Source organism: Oryctolagus cuniculus, chromosome 5 (assembly GCF_051225735.1).
Source record: "Oryctolagus cuniculus isolate XC-2025 breed Fujian yellow rabbit chromosome 5, ASM5122573v1, whole genome shotgun sequence".
NCBI classification, from domain to species: domain Eukaryota; kingdom Metazoa; phylum Chordata; class Mammalia; order Lagomorpha; family Leporidae; genus Oryctolagus; species Oryctolagus cuniculus.
The window spans coordinates 135,570,740-135,589,395 of NC_142871.1; the positions used below are offsets into that span (position 1 = coordinate 135,570,740).

General features: G+C 57.0%; 2 protein-coding genes across 19 annotated transcripts in view; both read right to left on the reverse strand.

Moving 5' to 3' along the window:
* Positions 1 to 1,212: 1,212 nt before the first annotated feature.
* On the reverse strand, positions 1,213 to 4,469 carry ZBTB9 (zinc finger and BTB domain containing 9). 2 transcript variants are annotated; one of them, XM_008262788.5, is made up of 2 exons: positions 4,184 to 4,469; positions 1,213 to 3,999 (listed from the first exon to the last, which is right to left on the reverse strand). In XM_008262788.5, exon 2 carries the CDS (start codon positions 3,925 to 3,927, stop codon positions 2,500 to 2,502), a length of 1,428 nt encoding a protein of 475 aa, XP_008261010.1. In that variant the 5' UTR covers positions 3,928 to 3,999; positions 4,184 to 4,469; the 3' UTR covers positions 1,213 to 2,499. The 2 variants fall into 2 exon arrangements, with proteins under 2 accessions (XP_008261010.1, XP_051710818.1); XM_051854858.3 differs by having other exon boundaries at positions 4,303 to 4,437.
* A 675-nt stretch (positions 4,470 to 5,144) lies between these two features.
* SYNGAP1 (synaptic Ras GTPase activating protein 1) overlaps positions 5,145 to 18,656 on the reverse strand; it is a 31,038-nt gene continuing 17,526 nt past the window's right edge. For 6 of the 17 annotated variants that reach the window (XM_002714384.5, XM_051854840.3, XM_051854843.3 and 3 more), the window contains 9 exons: positions 17,024 to 17,260; positions 16,721 to 16,922; positions 16,371 to 16,549; positions 15,745 to 15,786; positions 14,326 to 15,397; positions 13,764 to 13,937; positions 12,020 to 12,231; positions 10,914 to 11,004; positions 5,145 to 7,039 (listed from right to left, as the gene is read on the reverse strand). In XM_002714384.5, the coding sequence (XP_002714430.2) occupies positions 6,893 to 7,039; positions 10,914 to 11,004; positions 12,020 to 12,231; positions 13,764 to 13,937; positions 14,326 to 15,397; positions 15,745 to 15,786; positions 16,371 to 16,549; positions 16,721 to 16,922; positions 17,024 to 17,260 (2,356 nt within the window). In that variant the 3' untranslated portion in view covers positions 5,145 to 6,892. Of the gene's footprint in view, positions 7,040 to 7,657; positions 7,776 to 10,040; positions 10,121 to 10,913; positions 11,018 to 12,019; positions 12,232 to 13,763; positions 13,938 to 14,325; positions 15,398 to 15,744; positions 15,787 to 16,370; positions 16,550 to 16,720; positions 16,923 to 17,023; positions 17,436 to 18,656 lie in introns of those variants that run through there. The other 11 variants (XR_007922992.3, XR_007922993.3, XR_011388724.2 and 8 more) reach the window with 11 other exon arrangements.

Genomic DNA, 18,656 nt, shown 5'->3' on the forward strand with positions numbered 1-18,656 from the left:
TCCCTTTGAGGATTCCACGTCTACTTTGTCACCACGTTGGTGGGATCCATGATCAAGGTGCTCTGGCCAGAGGATGGACATGAGGCTGAGTTTTCTCCTGGGAAATTCTGAGATAAGAAACTAGAACAGGGGATCGCTCTAAAACCTGTGCCCAGGGATCATCACTCCAAGGAGCCCGGTCTTGGAGCTGACCCTGGTCTTGTCCTTCCATTCCGGAAACCACTCCATATCCTTTCATAATCTCCATTTTGATTAGGTCAGAGGCAGTTCCCACAGCTTGCAACCAAAGGATCTTGGCTGCCAGGGTGTGTGCCAACAAGGGCTGGTGGGACTAGTGAAGGTTCAAGGTGGGCAAATCCCCTCCCTAACCCCTCTTCCAGTGTGTTCAGTCACTACCATGGTAATGGGACAATGGTGGCTCTTTTGAGAAGCAGACAAATCCCAATTAGGAGAATTCACCTTCTCAGGCACAAAGTCACATTTTAGCCCTTGTGAGTGTCATATCTGGTAACTTTTTTAAAAGGATTTATTTGCTGATTTGAAAGGCAGATTTACAGAGAAGCAGAAGCAGAGAGTCTTCCATCTGCTGGTTCACTCCCTAAATAGCCACAACGGTCGCAGCTGGGCCAATCCAAAGCCAGAAGCCAGGAGCTTCTTCCCAGGTCTCCCACACAGGTACAGGGGCCCAAGCACTTAGGCCATCTTCTACTGCTTTCCCAGGCCATAGCAGAGAGCTGGATCAGAAGTAGAGCAGCCACTCGAACTGGTGCCCATAAGGGATGCCAGCACTGCAGGTGGTGGCTTTACCTGTTATGCCACTGTGCCAGCCCCATCTGGTAACTTTTGAGAAACACATTTTGGGGAAGGTTGTCATCCCTGGCCCTATAGTCCTCACTTCAACTACTGTGTTTACTAGTTCATCACTTTAGCCACCCACTCCCATGGCCACACAGAAGTTACATTTGTGAAACCCCAGGGCACCTATAAAAAGAGATTTTACTCAAGCTTCCTTTGTGGCACTGTAGTCACACTATCACTGATTTATCATACCACATTGTAATTGTTTGTCACTTTGGTAGTAGCTGTGAAGTTTTCCAGGGCAGAGTATTAACCAGGGTCTGATACAGTGTTTTGCACTAGATGTTTGTAGAATAAGCAAAGCAACACCGAATATACGTAACACAGGAAGTCAGGGAATATTATAGGTAAAGATCACGTGAACCAACCCCTTTAATAAAATACAGAGAACCAGTTAGGAAGTGCACATCACCCACCCCAGCATAACAAATGGTAACAGTTCTGAAAAGTAAACTAGGCTGCTTGCAGTTACTCAGAGGAAGGTCAAGGCCTAAATCCAGAGCAATGTTCTCTCCACCAGTGTGAAATCATCCAACTCTTCTCTCATCAAGAAAAGCTAGTACAAAAATGCATCCAAGTCTAGCTCTGTTCTCACACAAATTATTCAATCTAGCCCACTGTCAGTTTAGATTTCAGGGCAGAGTTTATTAGAAGAAATTAGGCAATTAGGAAACTGTAGATTCCCCTGCCCCTAATTCCGATATCTACCCCTATACCTCTCCACAGAGGAGCTGTCTCTGTCACACGTGGGTGGGATGCAGAAGCAGGCGGCGTATGGTCCCACTGTGCAGTTCCTCTCTAGTGTTCAGCATGCGCTGTCTCGGCCCTGAGCTCCTCCGACCATGGCAACTTGTTCAGAGAGCAGTGGTGCTACCCTGAGAGCATGTTAGGTCAGCTGCCATCTCCTGAGTTCAATGATCACATTCCAGTCACTGTGATCAAAATACGAGTTATTAGTTGTGGTCAAAGGTAGACAAGAGGCACTAATTGTTGAGGGAATACCCTCCATCAAAGAGGGTTCTAGGAATGACATGTGGAATGCTCGGCTTAAAGTGCTCACTACAACGTTAAAAAAAAAGTGTTGGAAAGGTGCCTACTGGTGAGAAAGCTAGGTACAATCTGAGGGAACAAAGCGTACATAAGAACTCTGCTCACATCATTCCAGCCATGATGAGGGAGAGCACAGTTTAGAGCTGAGTCTCAATTACTAGACCTCTGAATGAAACATATCCCTGACTGGAGACCAGCTCTTTAACTCCTCATGGAGACCGAACAAAACACTGACCACTATGTACGTCTTTTTGCTGTTCATTGTTCCCTCACCAAATAACCTTCCAATCTGAAACCTGGTTTCCTCCATGGATACTACCACTATAAAAAAGTCTACTATGGGCAAGTGAACAGTTTAAGAATGGTCTACAAACTATTTTCCTGTAGGGTGGTTAGCAAAAACCTGAGGTGAGATGAGAAATCTGAGTTTCCAAATCTGGCAGACTGAGGCCTACACCCAAGGACAAGAGATCCGTAACATATTTATCCACTGGGCATGATTATGAGATCCAGGTCTGGGGTAGTAAAGGGCACGAATCCATCAGCAGCAATGGCTACCTTCTCCTACAAGTTGGTGGATGGCCTCAGCTGTCACTTGTAAGTCCAGTGGGCAGTGGCCCAACCCTGGCCCTTACACAGGTCTCGGTGACGAAGGAAACAGGCGTGGACCCGGAACCGACGGCCACAGTGGGGACAAGCATGCAGGGCTCCGGCATGGGTCTTCATGTGCTCTGTCAGATGGTGCTTCAGTTTGAAGCGCTTATTGCAGATACCACAGCCAAAAGGGCGAAGGCTGAAGGTCAGCATGATGTGGCGGTCACGCTTTGGCTTCACTGCAAAGCGCTTCCCACACAAGCAACCAAAGCGTTTTCCATCCGCAGGGGGTGCCCCGCCTAGCTTCACGGGACCGTGCACAGCCTGCCCAGCTCCCCCGGGCCCTCCACCGCTGGACAGAATTTCATTGCCATGAAGATCCACTGGTTTCCAGGATGGACCGCCTCCCCCAGATGCTGCCCCTACGCCTGAGGGCAACAAGAACCCCAGCTCCCCACTCCCCTCCGGGTCCCCTCCAGGAAATGCTTTGGTCTCCTCCTTTATTCCTCCAGACTGGGTTCCACCTCCTGACAACTCCTCCTTAGACTCAAAGGGTTCCTGCTTAATGTAGAAGATTTTAGGGGGCACTGCAGCAGGAGCGGCAGGAACCTCAAGTGGTGCATTTTCGCCCTCTGGCAGCCTGCGGGGAGTAGCAGGTACGGGCAAGGCGAGGGATCCGTGAGGACGGGGCAGACTCCCTGATACCCTCTGAGGCTGGGGCGTCTGCGAGAGGGTTGCTGACCCCTGGCCCTCCTCGTCGTCTTCCTCCTCCTCCTCTTCCTCCTCCTCCTCCACCTGAATCTGTAACACCTCTCCCAGTTCACTCCCCTCCCCTCCGATGGGGCTCTCAGTAGATGCAGGTCTCTCGGCAGGAGCGGAGGGCTGTGCTGGGGCCTGGAAAGGGGAAGAGCGAATGCACCAGCCTCCTGGAGAGGATGTGGTGGAAAGAAGTGCATGGTAGGAGGAGGCTCCTCGGGCTGAGATCCCACCACCTGAAGTCTCCAGCTCCTTAAGGATCTCCGAGCACTGGTCTACCACTTGCCACATCTGAAGGCCGCTGGCCACAAGGAGGTGGGCAGGGAGAGCATCCAGTGGCAGGCGGAGGTGCCCTGAATAAATGAGCTGCAGCAGCCCCTCGAAGGCATCGGCTTCGATGACGCTTGGGAGGGTGAGCCGTGGCGCATCGCCCAGAAGCAGCTTGTCGTGGAAGTAGGGAGAGGCGGCAGCCAGCACCGCTTTGTGGGCCCTAAGTTCCCGGCCCTGCACCAGCAGGGACACATCGCAGAACTTTCCCTCCAGTCTGTGGCGGTTCAGGGACTCCAGCAGCGCTGAGCTGTGCTGAGGGAACTCGATCTGGATTGTCCGCGGTGCTGAGCTGCACACTGCGGAGGGGGGCGCGGCAGGCAAAGGCGTCGAGGTCTCCATGGCCTCCTCGGAGATCCCAGAGGGTCGGCAAGAGGAGACGGAGTCTGGGGTGGAACCCACGTGAGAGGAAGGCTGTGGAGCAAAAGAGATGGGGTGCGGGGGTGGGGGGATGTCACACAAGCCCCAGAAAACGGGAACTGTATCTCCGCAAACAAATGCCCCCCTCCCACCTACAAGTACAAACTCTTCCGGCCAGTGGCGGTGTCTGTATACCAGTCCCGCCCACCAAGAAGACAAAAACAAACAAAACACGAACCCCTGGTTTTAGCTTCCAGGCCTTGTGGAAGATGAGGAGGTCCTTCGGCTACCAGCCTAACCTCACCAGCTCCGGGTCGACTCCCGGCCCGGCGTTCCGTCCCGCTTCGCTTCACTCACTGTGCCCGCAGTGGCCAGCTCCCGAGTAGCCGCAGCCACGGGGATATCACGAGCCCCGGACCCCAGCCGACACGCCCCCGCCGTCACACACGCGGCGAGGCCCTCGCAGCCTCTCTGCAGCTACGGCGCCGTCTCGGGCCGGAAGCCACCCCTCCCCGCCGGACGCCGACGCCGGGAGAGGCGGGGGGGGCACAACTGCAGCCAATCGGAATGGGGCGCCCTACAAGCCCTGTGTTGATTGGTTGCCCGGGCGAGAAGGGGCGGGCCGGCGGGAGGCCGGCGGCGCCCGGGCGCGAGCGGGTGGGGGCGTCTCGGGGAGCTGCGAAGGGGAAGCCGTGGCTCGGGAGACCGCAGCCCGGAGAGGGCGGGCCGCTAGCCGCCCGCAGCGCCGAGGTGCTGGGGGACGAGGTGAAGTGGCACCTTGTGTGCCCCCGGCCCGGCGAGCAAGGCGTTGCCGTCCTCGCCGTCCGGGCCGGGGAAACGGCAGTGCTGGGTCTGGAACTCAGATTAGCTGAGGCGCCGAGTGCTCCCCTGCAGTCCGCACGGAATCGTGCCCTTCACCAATTAAACAAAGCCAGCTTCGTTTCTGGGTTCTCTTATATCCCGTCCTCTTTGCTCCTGGGGGTAAGTGAAGCAAGCGGTGGGTGCCAGTCGGCTGGACTGGGGAAGTCTGGGCCGTACGAACCCCCTCCCTGCCCCCAGACTGCGTCTCCGCGCGGGGCAGCGCTTCTGTGCGGAGACCGGCATCGGGCAGGGATGTCGGCTTCCCTTCCAGGCTGTCCGCTCCCTCTCAGAAAAATAAAAGTCCTGTCACCCCCAGGCTAAGAAAGTCGGCACAGCGATAAAAGAACAATCTCCGTTTATTAAACATGATTTTTCTGTTTCACCACACACTCCAGAAAAAAAGGAAATGGGGCTGGGAGTGGAGAAAAAGGGGCAGCGGTGGGGGATAGAGAAGGCTGGGAGTGGGTTGGGGAGGGAGAACGAGAAAACAAAATAAAACGGGTAGGAAGAGCATCTCCCTACCCTTAAGGTGGCGGGGGGGAGGGGGCCAGGAAGCTCTGTACAGGGGGGTTGCCCCCAGCCCACACACACACACCCCGGATATGTACAGTACAAACCCCAGATAATTACAACAGCCAAAGAGGAGAGGAGGAAGGGGGCAGGAGAGGGGAAGGCTGAGGTGGGGAAAGCAGAGGGAAGGGCACAGGGATAAAATTTCACATATTTACAACTTTTATATAAGTATAAATTTGGCCCCGGCTGGGTGTATGTGTGTAGGGGGATGGGACTGAAGGGGAACTGTCCATACAAAAGAAAGAGGGGAGGAGTCTGGGAAAAGTCTCAATACCAAACGCAAGAAGGGATGAGGGGACAAGGCTGGGTAGGGGACAGCAGTCAGGGAGGAGGGGGTACCAAGGAGGGGCTTCTTCCCTCCCATGGCCTACCCACCCCAAACCCCATCCATCCTACCTCCCCTATCCCGCCAGAGAGCTATGTACAGAGAAACACCGAAAAATTGTGGAGCTGGCGGGAGGGAGAGAGGTGGAGGGAGATTGGGGGGGGGGGGGAGGATGAGAGGGAAGCCCAGCCCTGTCCTACCTCCCCCAGGGGACAAAGTCATGGAAGGGGAGCCCCCCAATACCCCTCCTCCAACACAGGTCCCCCCACCCTGGGGGAGAGAGACATGGCTTTTCCTAGAGTAAGTTCCCCCCTCCCCCTGGGAGTAGAGACCAAGAGAGAGGGGAGGGGTTGGGGGGAGGGGCTGCGTATGTCAGTGTAGGGCAGATCAACAGGTCTGTCCTTCCAACATACACACCCTCCTAAACCCTACCCCCTCACCCTAACCTCAATTCCACCCCACCCAACACACTGGGGCAGGGGGGGGCATAAGCCCCCTCACCCCGCTCTGGGACCAGCCGAGAGCAGATCAGGTGTGGGAAGAAAGGGAGACAACTCCCGTTCCCCCCTTGCCGCCCCCTCCCTGCCCCGGTGGCCCCCTCCACCCATCGGGTTCTGGGTGGGGAGGGAGTAAATTTAAGAGTGGTGGGAGGAGAAGGAGTTTGTGCGTGCTGAGCCCCCCCAGACGCTCCTGAGAAATCAAGGGGTAATAGGGCCCCCTCACCCGGGGTCCCCTCCCCATAACAAGGGGGGCAGGGGAGGCCAAAATGGGGCGGTGGAGGGGAGTTAGATTGTCAGCTCTGGTTACTGCTAAAAAATCACCCTGAAGTTGAAAGTTTGGAGGTGCCACACCCCCAGGGTGGGGGTGAGGGTCTGTCCCCCAGTGCTCAGGGGAACGATGAGGCAGAGGATGGGGATAGCACCCCGAAGTGAAGGGGTCTGTGTAGGGTAGGCATGTGTCCTGGGGCGAGGGTCCCTGGGGGGGTCAAAGGGGGCAGCACCCCGACAGGAAGGAAAAGAGGGCGCTCTCCCTCCTGGAAATGGTGCGGTGGGGGTGGGGGATCCAGGCCCCCAAGGAGCCATTCAGGGAGGCAATCCTGCTGTCCCTCGGTGCCGTCCAGTCCTGGTGGTTGGTGCTGTTACGGGGTGGGGTGCGTGGGGAAGGAGAAGGTCTGTGATGCTGGGTGGGCTAGTGGTCTGCGGTGTTTCGGAACTCGCCGTTCTCCGTGATCTGCAGCCGGGGTGGGGGAGGCGGGGCTGGGGGGGCCAGGCCGTTCCAAGGTGGGGCCAGCGTCACACGCGGGTTTGTTGGACCCAAGGGGGGAAGCTGCCTCTCCTGCAAGACACCAAAGAGGAGAGCGCGGACTTATTGAGACGCTTCGCGGGGGCCTGGGTGCTAGCCCCCTTAGCATAGCCTCCCCCCCAGCCAGCCCACTCCACAAGCCAGGGCCCACCCCCCACCTTCCAGAGCAATCCCTACCATCTTCCTGTTTTGTTTCTCACCTGCAGGAGCCTCTGGGGGGGTCAGGAAGAGAACCTCAACCCCAGATGCCCAACAGGGGCCTTCACACCAGGAAGCAGCTTGAAAGCAACAAGCTCCTGCCTCACCCCCAACCTAAGCCCTCTTAGCTTCACCCCTCCCAGCCCACCCCCACTCCCAGGTAGGCCTATTGTATTGAGGAACAAGGGGAGGCAGTACAGCCAAACCTCATTAATCCAAACCCCTGTAGGGTTGGAATTTTTTCATAATTTGGAAAAAAAAAAAAAAAAAAACCACCATGCCTGCGTTTTCTTTTATTTATGAAGAAAGGGTGTGCTCTGTAAATGAGTGGTGGAAATATGTCTGTGGGAGGGGCTATTGAACCGATAGTAGAAAACAGACTTTTCAATCCTATTCATGAACGCATGCTAAGGGCCTGAGTGGAACGAGCCTTGTTCACCAAGTGCTACTTACTGTATATATTTTGAAGACATGCATTTCATTAACTAGACACTGTCATTCAGTTTTGTCACTTATTCAGAGTGGCCATCTTCTCAAATATAACATTCCAAATTAGAGAGGTTTAACTGCACTGGGAGGAAAGGAAGGGGATTCAGGGAGGTGATGTGGGAAGGGAACACTCCAGTGGGAGGCTGGTAGAAAGGCCTAGGAGCTTCTACAGAGTCGCAGCAGGCCCCAGTCTCTGCATCCCCGGGAAGCAGATTCTGCCTTTGTCCCTTTCCACCCCCACCTTCCTTCCTTTCAGTCCTCTCCCAGAGCTCCTAGTTAAAGGGCCAGAGGTTCCAGACCCTCCTCCCACCCCTGGTCCTATCTGCATCACCTCCTATGGCTCCTGAACTCATTTCTGGCTCCTGCCCTCAGCCTTACCTTCTGTTCCTCTGCTGGGAGAGAAGACAGCCATCTGAATGCCCTTACACTAACGGTCACTTGGATTTTTTAAAATTCAAGCTCAGGGCCAGTGCTGTGGCAGAGTAGGTTAAGCCTCTGCCTGCGGCACCAGCATCCCGTATGGGCGCCGGTTTGAGTCCTGGCTGCTCCACTTCAGAGCCAGCTCCCTGCTAATGGCTGGGAAAGCAGTGGAAGATGGCCCAAGTCCTTGGGCCCCTGCACCCAATGGGAGACCAGGAAGAAGCTCCTGGATCCTGGATCCTGGATCCTGGATTCTGGCTTCAGATCGGCCCAGCCCTGGTCGTTGTAGCCACTTGGGGAGTTGAACCAACAGATGAAAGACCTCCCTCTATCTGTAACTCTGCTTCTCAAATAAATTAAAAAAAAAAAAATTCAAGCTCAAAATTAATTTTAAATTAATGGCCGAGTTGCCAAGGGACCGGTCCCTACAAATGGTTTAGAACCAATGTTAAAATTCTTTCCTGAGCCGCAGGAGCCTTAGGCCTGGCAATGTAGCTATGCCTGACCTGTCTCCAGAGGATACAGAAATATTCCAAGTCAGGTTGCCCAGGGCAGCGCTCTCTTCCATCCCAGGGTCACAGAGCTCTCCCCTCAGAAGGTCACCCAGACTCCGGTGTTAAGCAAAGCTGCCCTGTCTGCTTGCTGGTAGCTCACACACTGCAGTCAGGGAGCGGAAACTACAGATGGTGTCTGAGGACGGCAGGGAGCAAGGGGAGAGCCCCTCCAGGTCCCCTCCCGAGGAGGAGGCTCGTCTGCTGCGACAGCACGCAGGCATGCCCCTACACCCCCATGGACCCAAATTTAGAAAGTAGACAAATTAGGGTACCATTATTCATTTTACAAAAGAATTCACTGCAGGAGTCCTTTGAATGGTAGGGTCCCCTGGTGCCTTGTAGCATCTGTTTACAGATCACTGACTACTTTGACAGAGAGACTGGGCAGGCAGAGAGTTAAAATTACAGTGTGGGGAGCCACTGCCCACTGCAGATCAAACCTGCAGAAAACAAAGCATCTCAGAAATGACGCGTGGCTGACAGGTTCCCAATTACTGGCTTTTTAGCTAGGATTATGTGTCCGGCAAGGCCAGGGGGTGGTGAGAGAGGGGGAGTGAGCTCTGACAGAATGGAGAGGTTACTGAACGTGCTGTTGCCGGCATCTGCCTGGGAATCAGCATGACTCCCTAGCCCTGATGGTCTGAGCTGGGAAGACATCTTCCCGCACTTCTAACTCCCAGGCCGCATGGGCAGGTCTACGTCCTAGGGTCTGTCCAAGGTTCCTTTCTTGTTCCTCCTTGTTCCACCCACACTGCTAACGGGACATTCCCACAGCATTTTTTCCTAGCCTCCCCCAGCCCCAGTCTCCCTGAGTTAACTGCCCACTAATTCCTATCCAGTGGGGGCTAATACAAACCTCAGTGCCTTCTGCCTCACGGAGGAGGAAGAAAGAGGTGAGGAGAGGAAAGGAGGAGGGCTACAGAACCAAGGTTAGGAAAGGAGGAAACCCCAACCTACCTGCTGCAGTTGGCACAGCCTCTACAGCCAGGGTCTCCCAGCCCATCATCATCTCCACCCCGTCACCCCACCCATCCCCAAGGACACTCTGGTGAAATGGGGGGTGACAGACATACACTTGGTGAGGAAGAAGGACTTGGAGTTAGGAGGAGGCTGGGAGGGTGGGCGTGACCTTCAGAGGAAAGGGGGCGTAACCTGTGAATGCGCTGGGTCCATCTAGGGTCAGACTCCCAGTGTGGCTAGGGCACTGCTGTAGAGTGGGACGCAGCAGCAAGTACTCTCTGTGGGTGCTGTCTTGGGAGATGGGTCTGTGCAGTGTCAGGAGGGTGGGGTCTGTGGGGCTCTCTGAGTATGCAGGGCAGCAGTGAGGGGGTGAGGCTCTGCAGAGTGGTAGGGGAGTGGGCTTCACGACCAACCTGCAGTGGTCCGGAGTCACCTCCCCCTGTGTCCTCCGCCCGTGGTCAAAGCGGAACCAGGAGAATTACCTGATGAGGAGCTGCAGGGGGAAAGAGTGGGGTCATGGGGTCAGCAGCCTCGGTGGCAGTGGTGGGGAAGCCTGGCGGCCAGAGCAGAGGAAGGAGTAGTATGGGAGGGAAAGTGAGCAGAATTTTGGGAATGCAGGGATTAGGGTGCAGAAGGGCTGGCAAGAAGAAAGGGGTGGGCAGCAGGGGGCTGGAAAGTGAGCCAAGTAGAGGGGAAGGAAGGCCCAATGGAGGCTGAGGGCGTGGGAGACCTTCCAGATCTCAACAGTGAGTTGGAGTAAGCTATGCAGGAGCTGCCAAGGAGTCAGGAAAATTGGGGAGCCAAAAGAACAGAGGTCACAGGACTCCATGTCTCCAGGAAGACTCTCTGGAGCCCCGGGAAACTACGTTCATCCCGTTCTGTGCGCCTTCTAGCCCTCCTGGCCCAAGGAGAGTGCAGACAACGCTAACCCCCCTGCCTTGAACAGGAGTAGGCAGAGAAGGGGCAGGGGCTCAAAGATCGAGGTGAAATCCGGGGAAGCGAGGCTGAGGTTCCGGCCGAAGGTCCTGAGACGCGGACAGGAATGGCAGAGTGGGGCAGGAAGGGGCAGGGGCGGGGCTGACACTGCCAGGAGTGACAAAGGCACAAACGATGGGATGAAGATGGGGTCACTAGGGGACTGCTGGGAGCAGCCAGTGGACAAACGGAGGACAATGGGAGAGACAGATGGCAATGGGGCTGGGGTGGCTGGTGCAGTGAGTGCACGAAGGACAGTGGGATGGATGGGGATGGGACACGGAGAAGATAAATGACATTGTAATTTCCACCTGAGCGTCGAGCAGCCTCTTCTTGGGTTCGGGCAGCGGCTCAGCCATGGCGGGGTGGTCCCGGCGCAGCTCCTCCTCCACCAGCATCAGCCTGAAGGGACGGGCTTCAGTGGGGTTAGTGGCGGGCACGGGCTTGGAGCCTGCCCGCCGAACTCCTGGTCCCCACAGCTCTCTGGAAAGGCCTCTGGCATCTTCTGCTCCCCACCCCCCATTGTCGTGACCCCCAAAGACTCCTCGCTAGGCTCCTGCTCTCTGCTTTCCTGTCAGGGACCCACACACCTCCCTGCTGAGGACAGCACTCTGTGCCCCAGAGATCTCCACCTCCTAGACACCCCCAGCCCTCCGTCCCCTTTCCCTAGGCACTGCGTGGCTGAGGACAGGACCCCTGCTCCCTCATGCCCCCTCACTGCGCACAGCCATCCCCGGACCAAGAGGCGTCTCCCTGCCTCTGCAGACGAGCCGCATGGGGATTTCTCATCAAGGACAGCAACTCAGAGCTGTGGTTTTCAGAAATCTTTCAAGTCAAGAAGCCCTTTTCTTCTAATTAAGTCTTAAAAATACATTCAGAATGGATCAAAACGCAGCTGGCTCTGGCTGGAGGGGGGCCATGGTTCCCCTGCCCACTCTCAGGATAACTGACCTCCCTTGCTGAGAAACCTCCTCTGGAGCCCAGGGATTGGCACAAGCTGAAAGACCCTTTCTAAGGGAACACTGTTCCAAGCCTGGAGAGGGAAGGTCTGCCCAGGGGCCACTCTGGCTCGGGATCCCTGTCTAGCTTTGAGGTGAACATCACAGGCAGGGTTGAGAGTTAGCAGCGGGGAGTCCCAGCCTAGGCTGAGTTCCGGACAAAGTGATGGCTGGACAGTAACAGAGAGGTTCAGAAGTTACTCGATCCGGAGGGAGCTCAGGGTTTAGTACAAGGGCACTTAATCCACGGAGCAAGGGGTCTCTCCCCATCTGACGGTGGGTGAATGGGTGGCATCCCTGGGAGGAGGGCGACAGGCTCTCCTAGTGGTGTCCTGAGTTTGGGGCGGGGGCTTCAGGAGCAGCTCACTCACTTCACGCTTAGGCTCTCCCTTGCTGCCCCTCCCCGGGCCGCCCCTCACCTGCCAATGATGCTCTTGATCTGTGAGTCCTTCTCCACCTGCTGCTGCCTCAGCCTCTTCTCGCTCTGCTCCAGTCGGGCCTGGTACTGCATCAGGATTTTGCTGGTCTGTTCTTCCTGGGAGAGCAGCCTCCGCTCATACTCTTCCAGCTTCCGGTTGGACATGTGTAGCCGCTCCTTCAGTGAGTGGATCTCCTCCTCGTACTCCTTCACCTGCCCGCCGGGCACACGACCCCGCACCATGAGGAGCACTCCCGCCCTGATCCCCCCCAACCCAGCCTCCTTCCCTGTCTGCCCAGCACAGCCACTAACTACATGGTAAGGGGCAGCCAACCGTCTTCCCCAACCCTTTCCCTGCCTGCCGGTCACACCCACACACCTGCTTTAGAGCAGGATCACAGAGCTGCATGCCCTGAGAGGTACACATAGCCCTCGCCTGTGCATCGGGGCACTTGAGCACCTCACGGTACCCAGCAATCAAAGAGAAAGTGACTCCCCAACCCCAAGCCAGGCCACAGAGCACATGAGGGAAACAGGAAGAAAAGACATTGCATGGTGGAGGCAGGTTGCCTACATGTGACTCCCTCCTTGGCTCCATCCTGAGGATCACGAATGTTCCAGAGACCCCCAGGCTGAGAAGCTAATACTGCTTCTCTGTTAGTAATAAACCTGGGATTCCGGGGCTGGCTGAGTCGGAAGAGTCATTTTATCTGCCCTACTGGCTCTGAGTCTAGAGTTGTGCTAATACAGTAGCCACTGTCTCTGTGCAGCTGTTCACCGACATAAAACTGAAACTTAGCTCCTGAGTGGCGACTAGCCGCAAGTGGCCAGCAGTCTCCCGACTGAGCAGTGTGCATTTTCATCACTGCATAAAGTTCTACTGCCAGTAGCTGGTCTAGAACCTTTGCCAACAAGGATTCCTCACCTCAAGTACAGAGCAGAAAAAAAGATGCAAGAGATTTTCCCATTCTCTGGAGAAGATACATAATCAACCTTGCTCTGGAGACAGGGTGGTGGGAATTCATTGCCTATAATGGCCAACTTGGGACAGCAGGGCTTAATTTTCATGGAACTTGCTGGACTGAGTCCACCTAAATCAGTCCCAAGGTCTCCTATGCTCAAAGACCCCCCCCCAAGTAGCCTCTCTCCAGCCCCCCATCTTGGGTCACATATGCTTTACAGATGATCTAATCCCAGCAGCGCCCTCTTCCTCAGAGCCCTCGGAGCACGTTTCCCCAGGTAACTTCTGCGAAGTTATCTGCGTGTGCCCCAGGTTTTTGGTGCTGCTCAGTCTCTGGACGGCCTTTCCTCTTGACCAATGCCTACTGGTTTCCAACACGCAGCCCCTGCCTGTTGCCACCAGTACAACTGCAACCCCTTTGCCCCTGCTCAGTCTGTGAGCTCTCACTGCTACTAAGGCAAATCTTCCAATCCTGAGCAGTCAGGAGCCAGGGCTCAAGTTCTCCCTGGGGAAGAATGTGGCAGCAGGTCTAAAATAGAACACCACCCCCCCCCCCCAGAGTCTACGGCATGTATAATGGCCAAAACAGAGCTGAAACGGGCTTTTAACGGATTGCGTCTCTCTGGTCTCCTCTGACGCACTAACGTCTTCCCACGAGAGGGGCTCAGATCTGTCTTTTCTTTCCACCATGACTACCTGGGCCCACCTGCCTCCCCTGGAAGTAACTCCAGGTCTCCCATGGGTAACAGGAACATCTGGGGCTTGGGGGGCAGGCCCTGCGTACCCTATCCAGCCGGCTCTCATCCATCGATTTTGAGTACTCCTTGAGCTTGTACTCTTCCCGCTCAATGTGGGCACTCTCGATGTCGGCTGACAGGTGCGGCATATTGGAGACCCAGGCCACTGTCCGCTCCGAGGCTGGCATCGTGGGGTTCAGTGTGGACGGCGTCTGAGAATGCTGGGACAAGCCAAGTTGGGGGCAAACAGGGCAGATGAGTAGGGGAAGGCAGGGTGCCATTTAGAAAGAGAACACAGCCAAAGGAGGTTGTCCCATGTTCCCCTGCTGCAGCCTTATCACCCTGAATGCTACAGTGGTGACTCAGCATGTCTGCCCTCTAAAGAGACAGTGCTATGAGGGCGGGGACCTTAGCCTGGCATTCAGGCCGTATCCACGGTGCCTAGAACAGCGTACAGGCACCCCCCCACACACTTGTTTAATGAATGAAAGGAGATGAAAAAATTGTAAATTCAGACCATAGACTGTCCCCCCTCCCCCACCCTCCACCCCATTCTTTCTTCCCTTCCTACTCTTTGCCCACTCCCACCTTCCACCTGCCCTCACCTACCTGCTTGGTGATGGAGGGCTTGAGCCCCCCACCCCCTCCGCCACCGCTGCCCCCGCTGCCCCCAATGCTGCCCTCCTTGCTGAGGCTCTGTTGCCGTGGGCGAGCGGGGCCGTAACTCGGCTCTGGGGACTGCAACAGATTCCCGCTGGACGGCCGGGGTTTCTGAGCAGCGCTGACTGTCAACTGCTGGGACTTGCCCCTCTGCAAAGGAGGCGGCTGGCTTCCGCCACCCCCGCCACTGCCCCCACTGCCCCCACCTCCAGGCCCTGAGGGGGCTGGCCTCTGGGGACCAATGGTGATCTGGGGAGGGGACAACATGTGCTGCAGGTTGTCCTGGAGTGAGAGCTGCCGACGGGTGAAGTCAGTGCCAGAGGGTCCAAACTCATCACTGTAGCTGTGGCTGTGAAGGATGGAGGCTGCGGGGGGCTTGGGGACCCCTGAGGAGAGATCCTCACTCTTGCTATAGCCATGGAACGGGGCGAAGGTGTCCCCAGGGGGCTCTCCGCCTCGGTGGTGGTGATGGTGGTGGTGATGGTGATGGGAGGAGGGTGGGGCATGGCCACCGCCCCCTCCATGGCCTGCTGGGGGGCCTGGCCCATCGGCAGCCATGTGGAAGAGAGGGTTCTGGAAGGACAGGGGGATGCGCAGTTGCTGAGCAGGGACACCGTCCGTGGTGACACCCATCTGGCTGAGACGCATGCCAGCTGCTGTGATGGACGAGCCACTCCCCTGCGAGAGGCGTCCAGGAGGTGCGGGCCGCAGCCCCAAGGCTGCCGTCAGAGAGGCCTGGCTCGAGTGCAGCAGGTCCCCAACAGCTGCCAGGTTGGAGACGCTGCTGCTGTTGAGGCGGCCGCCAGGCCCATCGCCCTGCAGGTCCAGCATGGACACACTCTTGTTGACGCTCAGCATCTTCTGCTCTGGCTCCGTGATGTCTGAGCTGCTCGTGCAGTACGCTGGCGAAGAGCGTGCCAGGGGTGGACGGCTGACGTAGAACAGGTCTTTACCCCCACCCGGTGGTGGTGGGGGCGGCTTCTCCTTGGTTGGGGAGGGGAGGCGAGCCATGTCCATGGAGCTGTCGGAAGGGAAGGGGCACACAAGCAGGAGGTAAGGCCAGGGCTGCTGCGGTCTGGCACAGGCCTTGAGGTGAAAAATGGGACCCACGAGGGAAGGGCTGCGAGCTGGCGGCGGCAGCCCTGAGGAAGGCAGGTGGGCCAAGGGAAAGGACGAGGCCCCTCTGGGAAGGGCTGAGGCCCAGAGGAGGGGAGAGGGGGGCAGAGAGGAGGGATGAGGGGCAGGCCTGGGCAGATGTGGAGGAGATGAGGTGCGCCGAGAAGGAGAGAGGAGGAGGCCGAAGGCCGGCGGAACGGGAGGGAGCCGACAGGAGAGGAGAGGAGGGCGGGGGAGGGGAGAGCCCCTCACCTGTTGAGGCCTCGAGCCATGAAGGACTGAAGGTCGATGGAGCTGGAGAGAGATGGAAAGAGGGGCGAGCACAGACAGAGAAGGAGAGAGGCATGGACGAATGGAAGGCGCGGCAGGAATGGTGGGTTGGGTATGGCATCATGGAGGGAGAGACACGGGCAAAGGAACAAGTGGGGTGGTCATCAACATAATCAGCAGCCGAGGCCCACGTGTGGTGCGTGCCCCCTCCCCATCGGAATGGGTGCTGGGGCTTGGGAGGCCCCTAGGCTTCCAAGTGTTTCTCGTCCCAAGTGCCGGATCCCGGGGAGGACACAAGTATTTGGCTATTTGGACACCACGTGGCTGAACCAGTACGTAATGTCTGAACTTCTGCCTGGGGACAAGCAGGGGTGAGTAAAGGGACAAAGCACGTGAGTCTTGCAGCGGGGATCCCCGAGGTTTTCAACTAAGCTGGGAGCAGGAGGAACCTGGCACTGCACCTGGGTGCTCACCAGCCTCCCTACCACTTTCCCCAGAGAACCTGCTTCTTTTTACTTTCTTTTAGGTCTGAGAGAGATGCACGTGGGGCACAGGGAGGGGTATGCAGAACAGGAAAGACAGGGCTCCCGGGGGTCCAGGGTGCTCACCTGTTGAGGTCCCGCATCATGTAGCCCTGCATCTCGGCTGACGGTCCCCGCAGCACCACAGGTTGAGGCCGGGGCCGCTCACTCTGGCGGCTCGGCTGCCTTTGGATGTTGGGGTTCCTCAGAGCTGTGCTGATGTCATTGAGGAGCCGGGGCAGTGGGCCGAGCTTCAGCAGGGCTTCCTGAAAGGGTGAGACTGTTACATGGGGCTAGGGGCTAGCCCCAAGAGGGCCGCAGAGGATGCAGGGAGAGGGTGTCTGAGCTGGGGAGGGGTGGCGTGCAGAGGGTAGTTTCTCGGGGCATGGGAGCCACTGGAGGCATCTGGGGACAGGGCGAAGGGGGCATGTGCTGACCTTGCTGAGCTGGGGCAGCACCTCCCAGAGCAGGGCATGCAGTGTGGAGAGCTCTCGGCCCAAGTCGATGTAACCCTCAAAGCTGCTGCTGTTGGTCAGCGTGTCCAAGTTAGAGATCTCGTATAGAAACTGCTGCATGGAACCCCACTCCAGCTCCAGGAACTCATTCATGAATCCCAGGAAGTCCTCCTTTGAGGTAAACCTGACCAAGGGATCCCGAAGGCAGAGGTCACACACTTACGCAAGGCCTCACGCCCACCCATCTAGGGTCTCCCTCCGAGGGCCTCAGGAAGCGTCCCTCACTTGGAAAAGTTGGCCAGGTTCTGGATGACCTTGGCGATGAGGGTAAGGGTTCGTGAGGTCTGCTCATCCGGGTACTCTTGCATGAGCCCAAAGAGACTGGGCGACATAATGGCTGGGCAGAGGAAGCGCAGGAAGAGCGAGGCGCTGATCAGCCTGTCTGCGATGTCCTCCCGGCCCCGCTCTGCGCACCGCAGCCGCCAAGACGCAAACACCTCCTTCAGCTCCCTCGGGAACACGCTGAGGGGAAGGGGTGGGAAGACAGAGAGAGAGAGAGAGAAAGAGAGAGACCGGGACTGAGCCCCAGAGACCCTCAGCTTCCAGGGAACATGCTGAGGGGGGTGGTAGGAGGTGAGGGTGTGGAAACAGAGGTGAGAGAGACAGGGAAGCAGGGACGGGGGAGGAAGACGGAAGGCTGCCGGAAGAAGAGGGCCACGGCAGAGGGGAACAGACAGATTTGGGAGAGAGAAATGGAGTGGAGGGGGCAGGGGGGCGAGAAGTGGAGGGGAGAGAGACAACGTGGGAGAGAGACGGAGGGGTGTGTGAGAGAGACAAGGAGAGGGAGGAGAAGAAAAACAGACACGGGGAGAGACAGAGATGGGAGAGAGATGGAGGGTCACTTGAGGTACAGGGAGCTCGGACCCCCCAACTCTTCTGGATTCCAGGGAAATGGGGATGGAGGTGCCCCAGGCATGATCCCCAGTCCCTGGAATGGCTCAGAGCTCATCCCCACCCTCTCCCAGTTCCACTTCGATGTCCCAGTGACACCTTAAACTTCACTAGTGTAAAACAGAGCTCACTGTCGCCCCCACACCTCCAACTCGCTCCTCCTCCTGACTTTCCCGGTTCTGTCATTGAGACCAATCCCCCAGTCACCTGACTTCCAGCAGAGCCGCCCCTCCTTTCCAATCGGCTGCCAATGCCTGCTTACCTTCCCTTGGCAGCCCCTTCCGACTTTTCCCATCGCTCTCCTGCCCATGCTCACTCAGAATCTGATTTTCATGTCTAACCCACTAAAAACAGCCCCCAATGGCACAGCCTTTACTCTGCCCGCTCTGGTCAACTCCCTACTGCACTCTGCTTAGGGACTAGTGTTCTCAGTCAAAAGCACGTTCTTTCTGGTGCCAGCACCTTTAATGGCATCCCATGACCTACCGGTGAACTCAAACTCCTTACACCTGAGGCCTACCAAATCCTAACTACACCCCCCACCCCACCCAGAAGTCTCTCCCGCCACTCTGCAGTATGAGTTATCTACTCTGTTAAAACTGTTCGAATTGCTGTTCCCTGAAAGCTCCCAGGCCCTCTCACCTGCACGCCCATGGCAGTCCCATAACCTGTCTCTGAAATGTCTTGCTTGCTCACTGTGTCCGTCCATCAGGACCTAACCCAGTCTTCAAAGGCCAGCCCAGGAGGCACCTTTTCCCTGCTTATCTCCAAGGCCTGCCTCATCTGACCCTATGCTGCGTGAAAGGACCCTCACTCGAGACCAACACATACTAAAACGGTTCTGTGGCTTTTAGTGTATCCAATCCATCCCTACTCATTCTGGGGGAAGCCCTCCAGGGGCAGGGACCAGGCCCCATTCACCTCTGTTTGCACTAGGTACCCAGAACAATGCTTTGCCTACAACTGG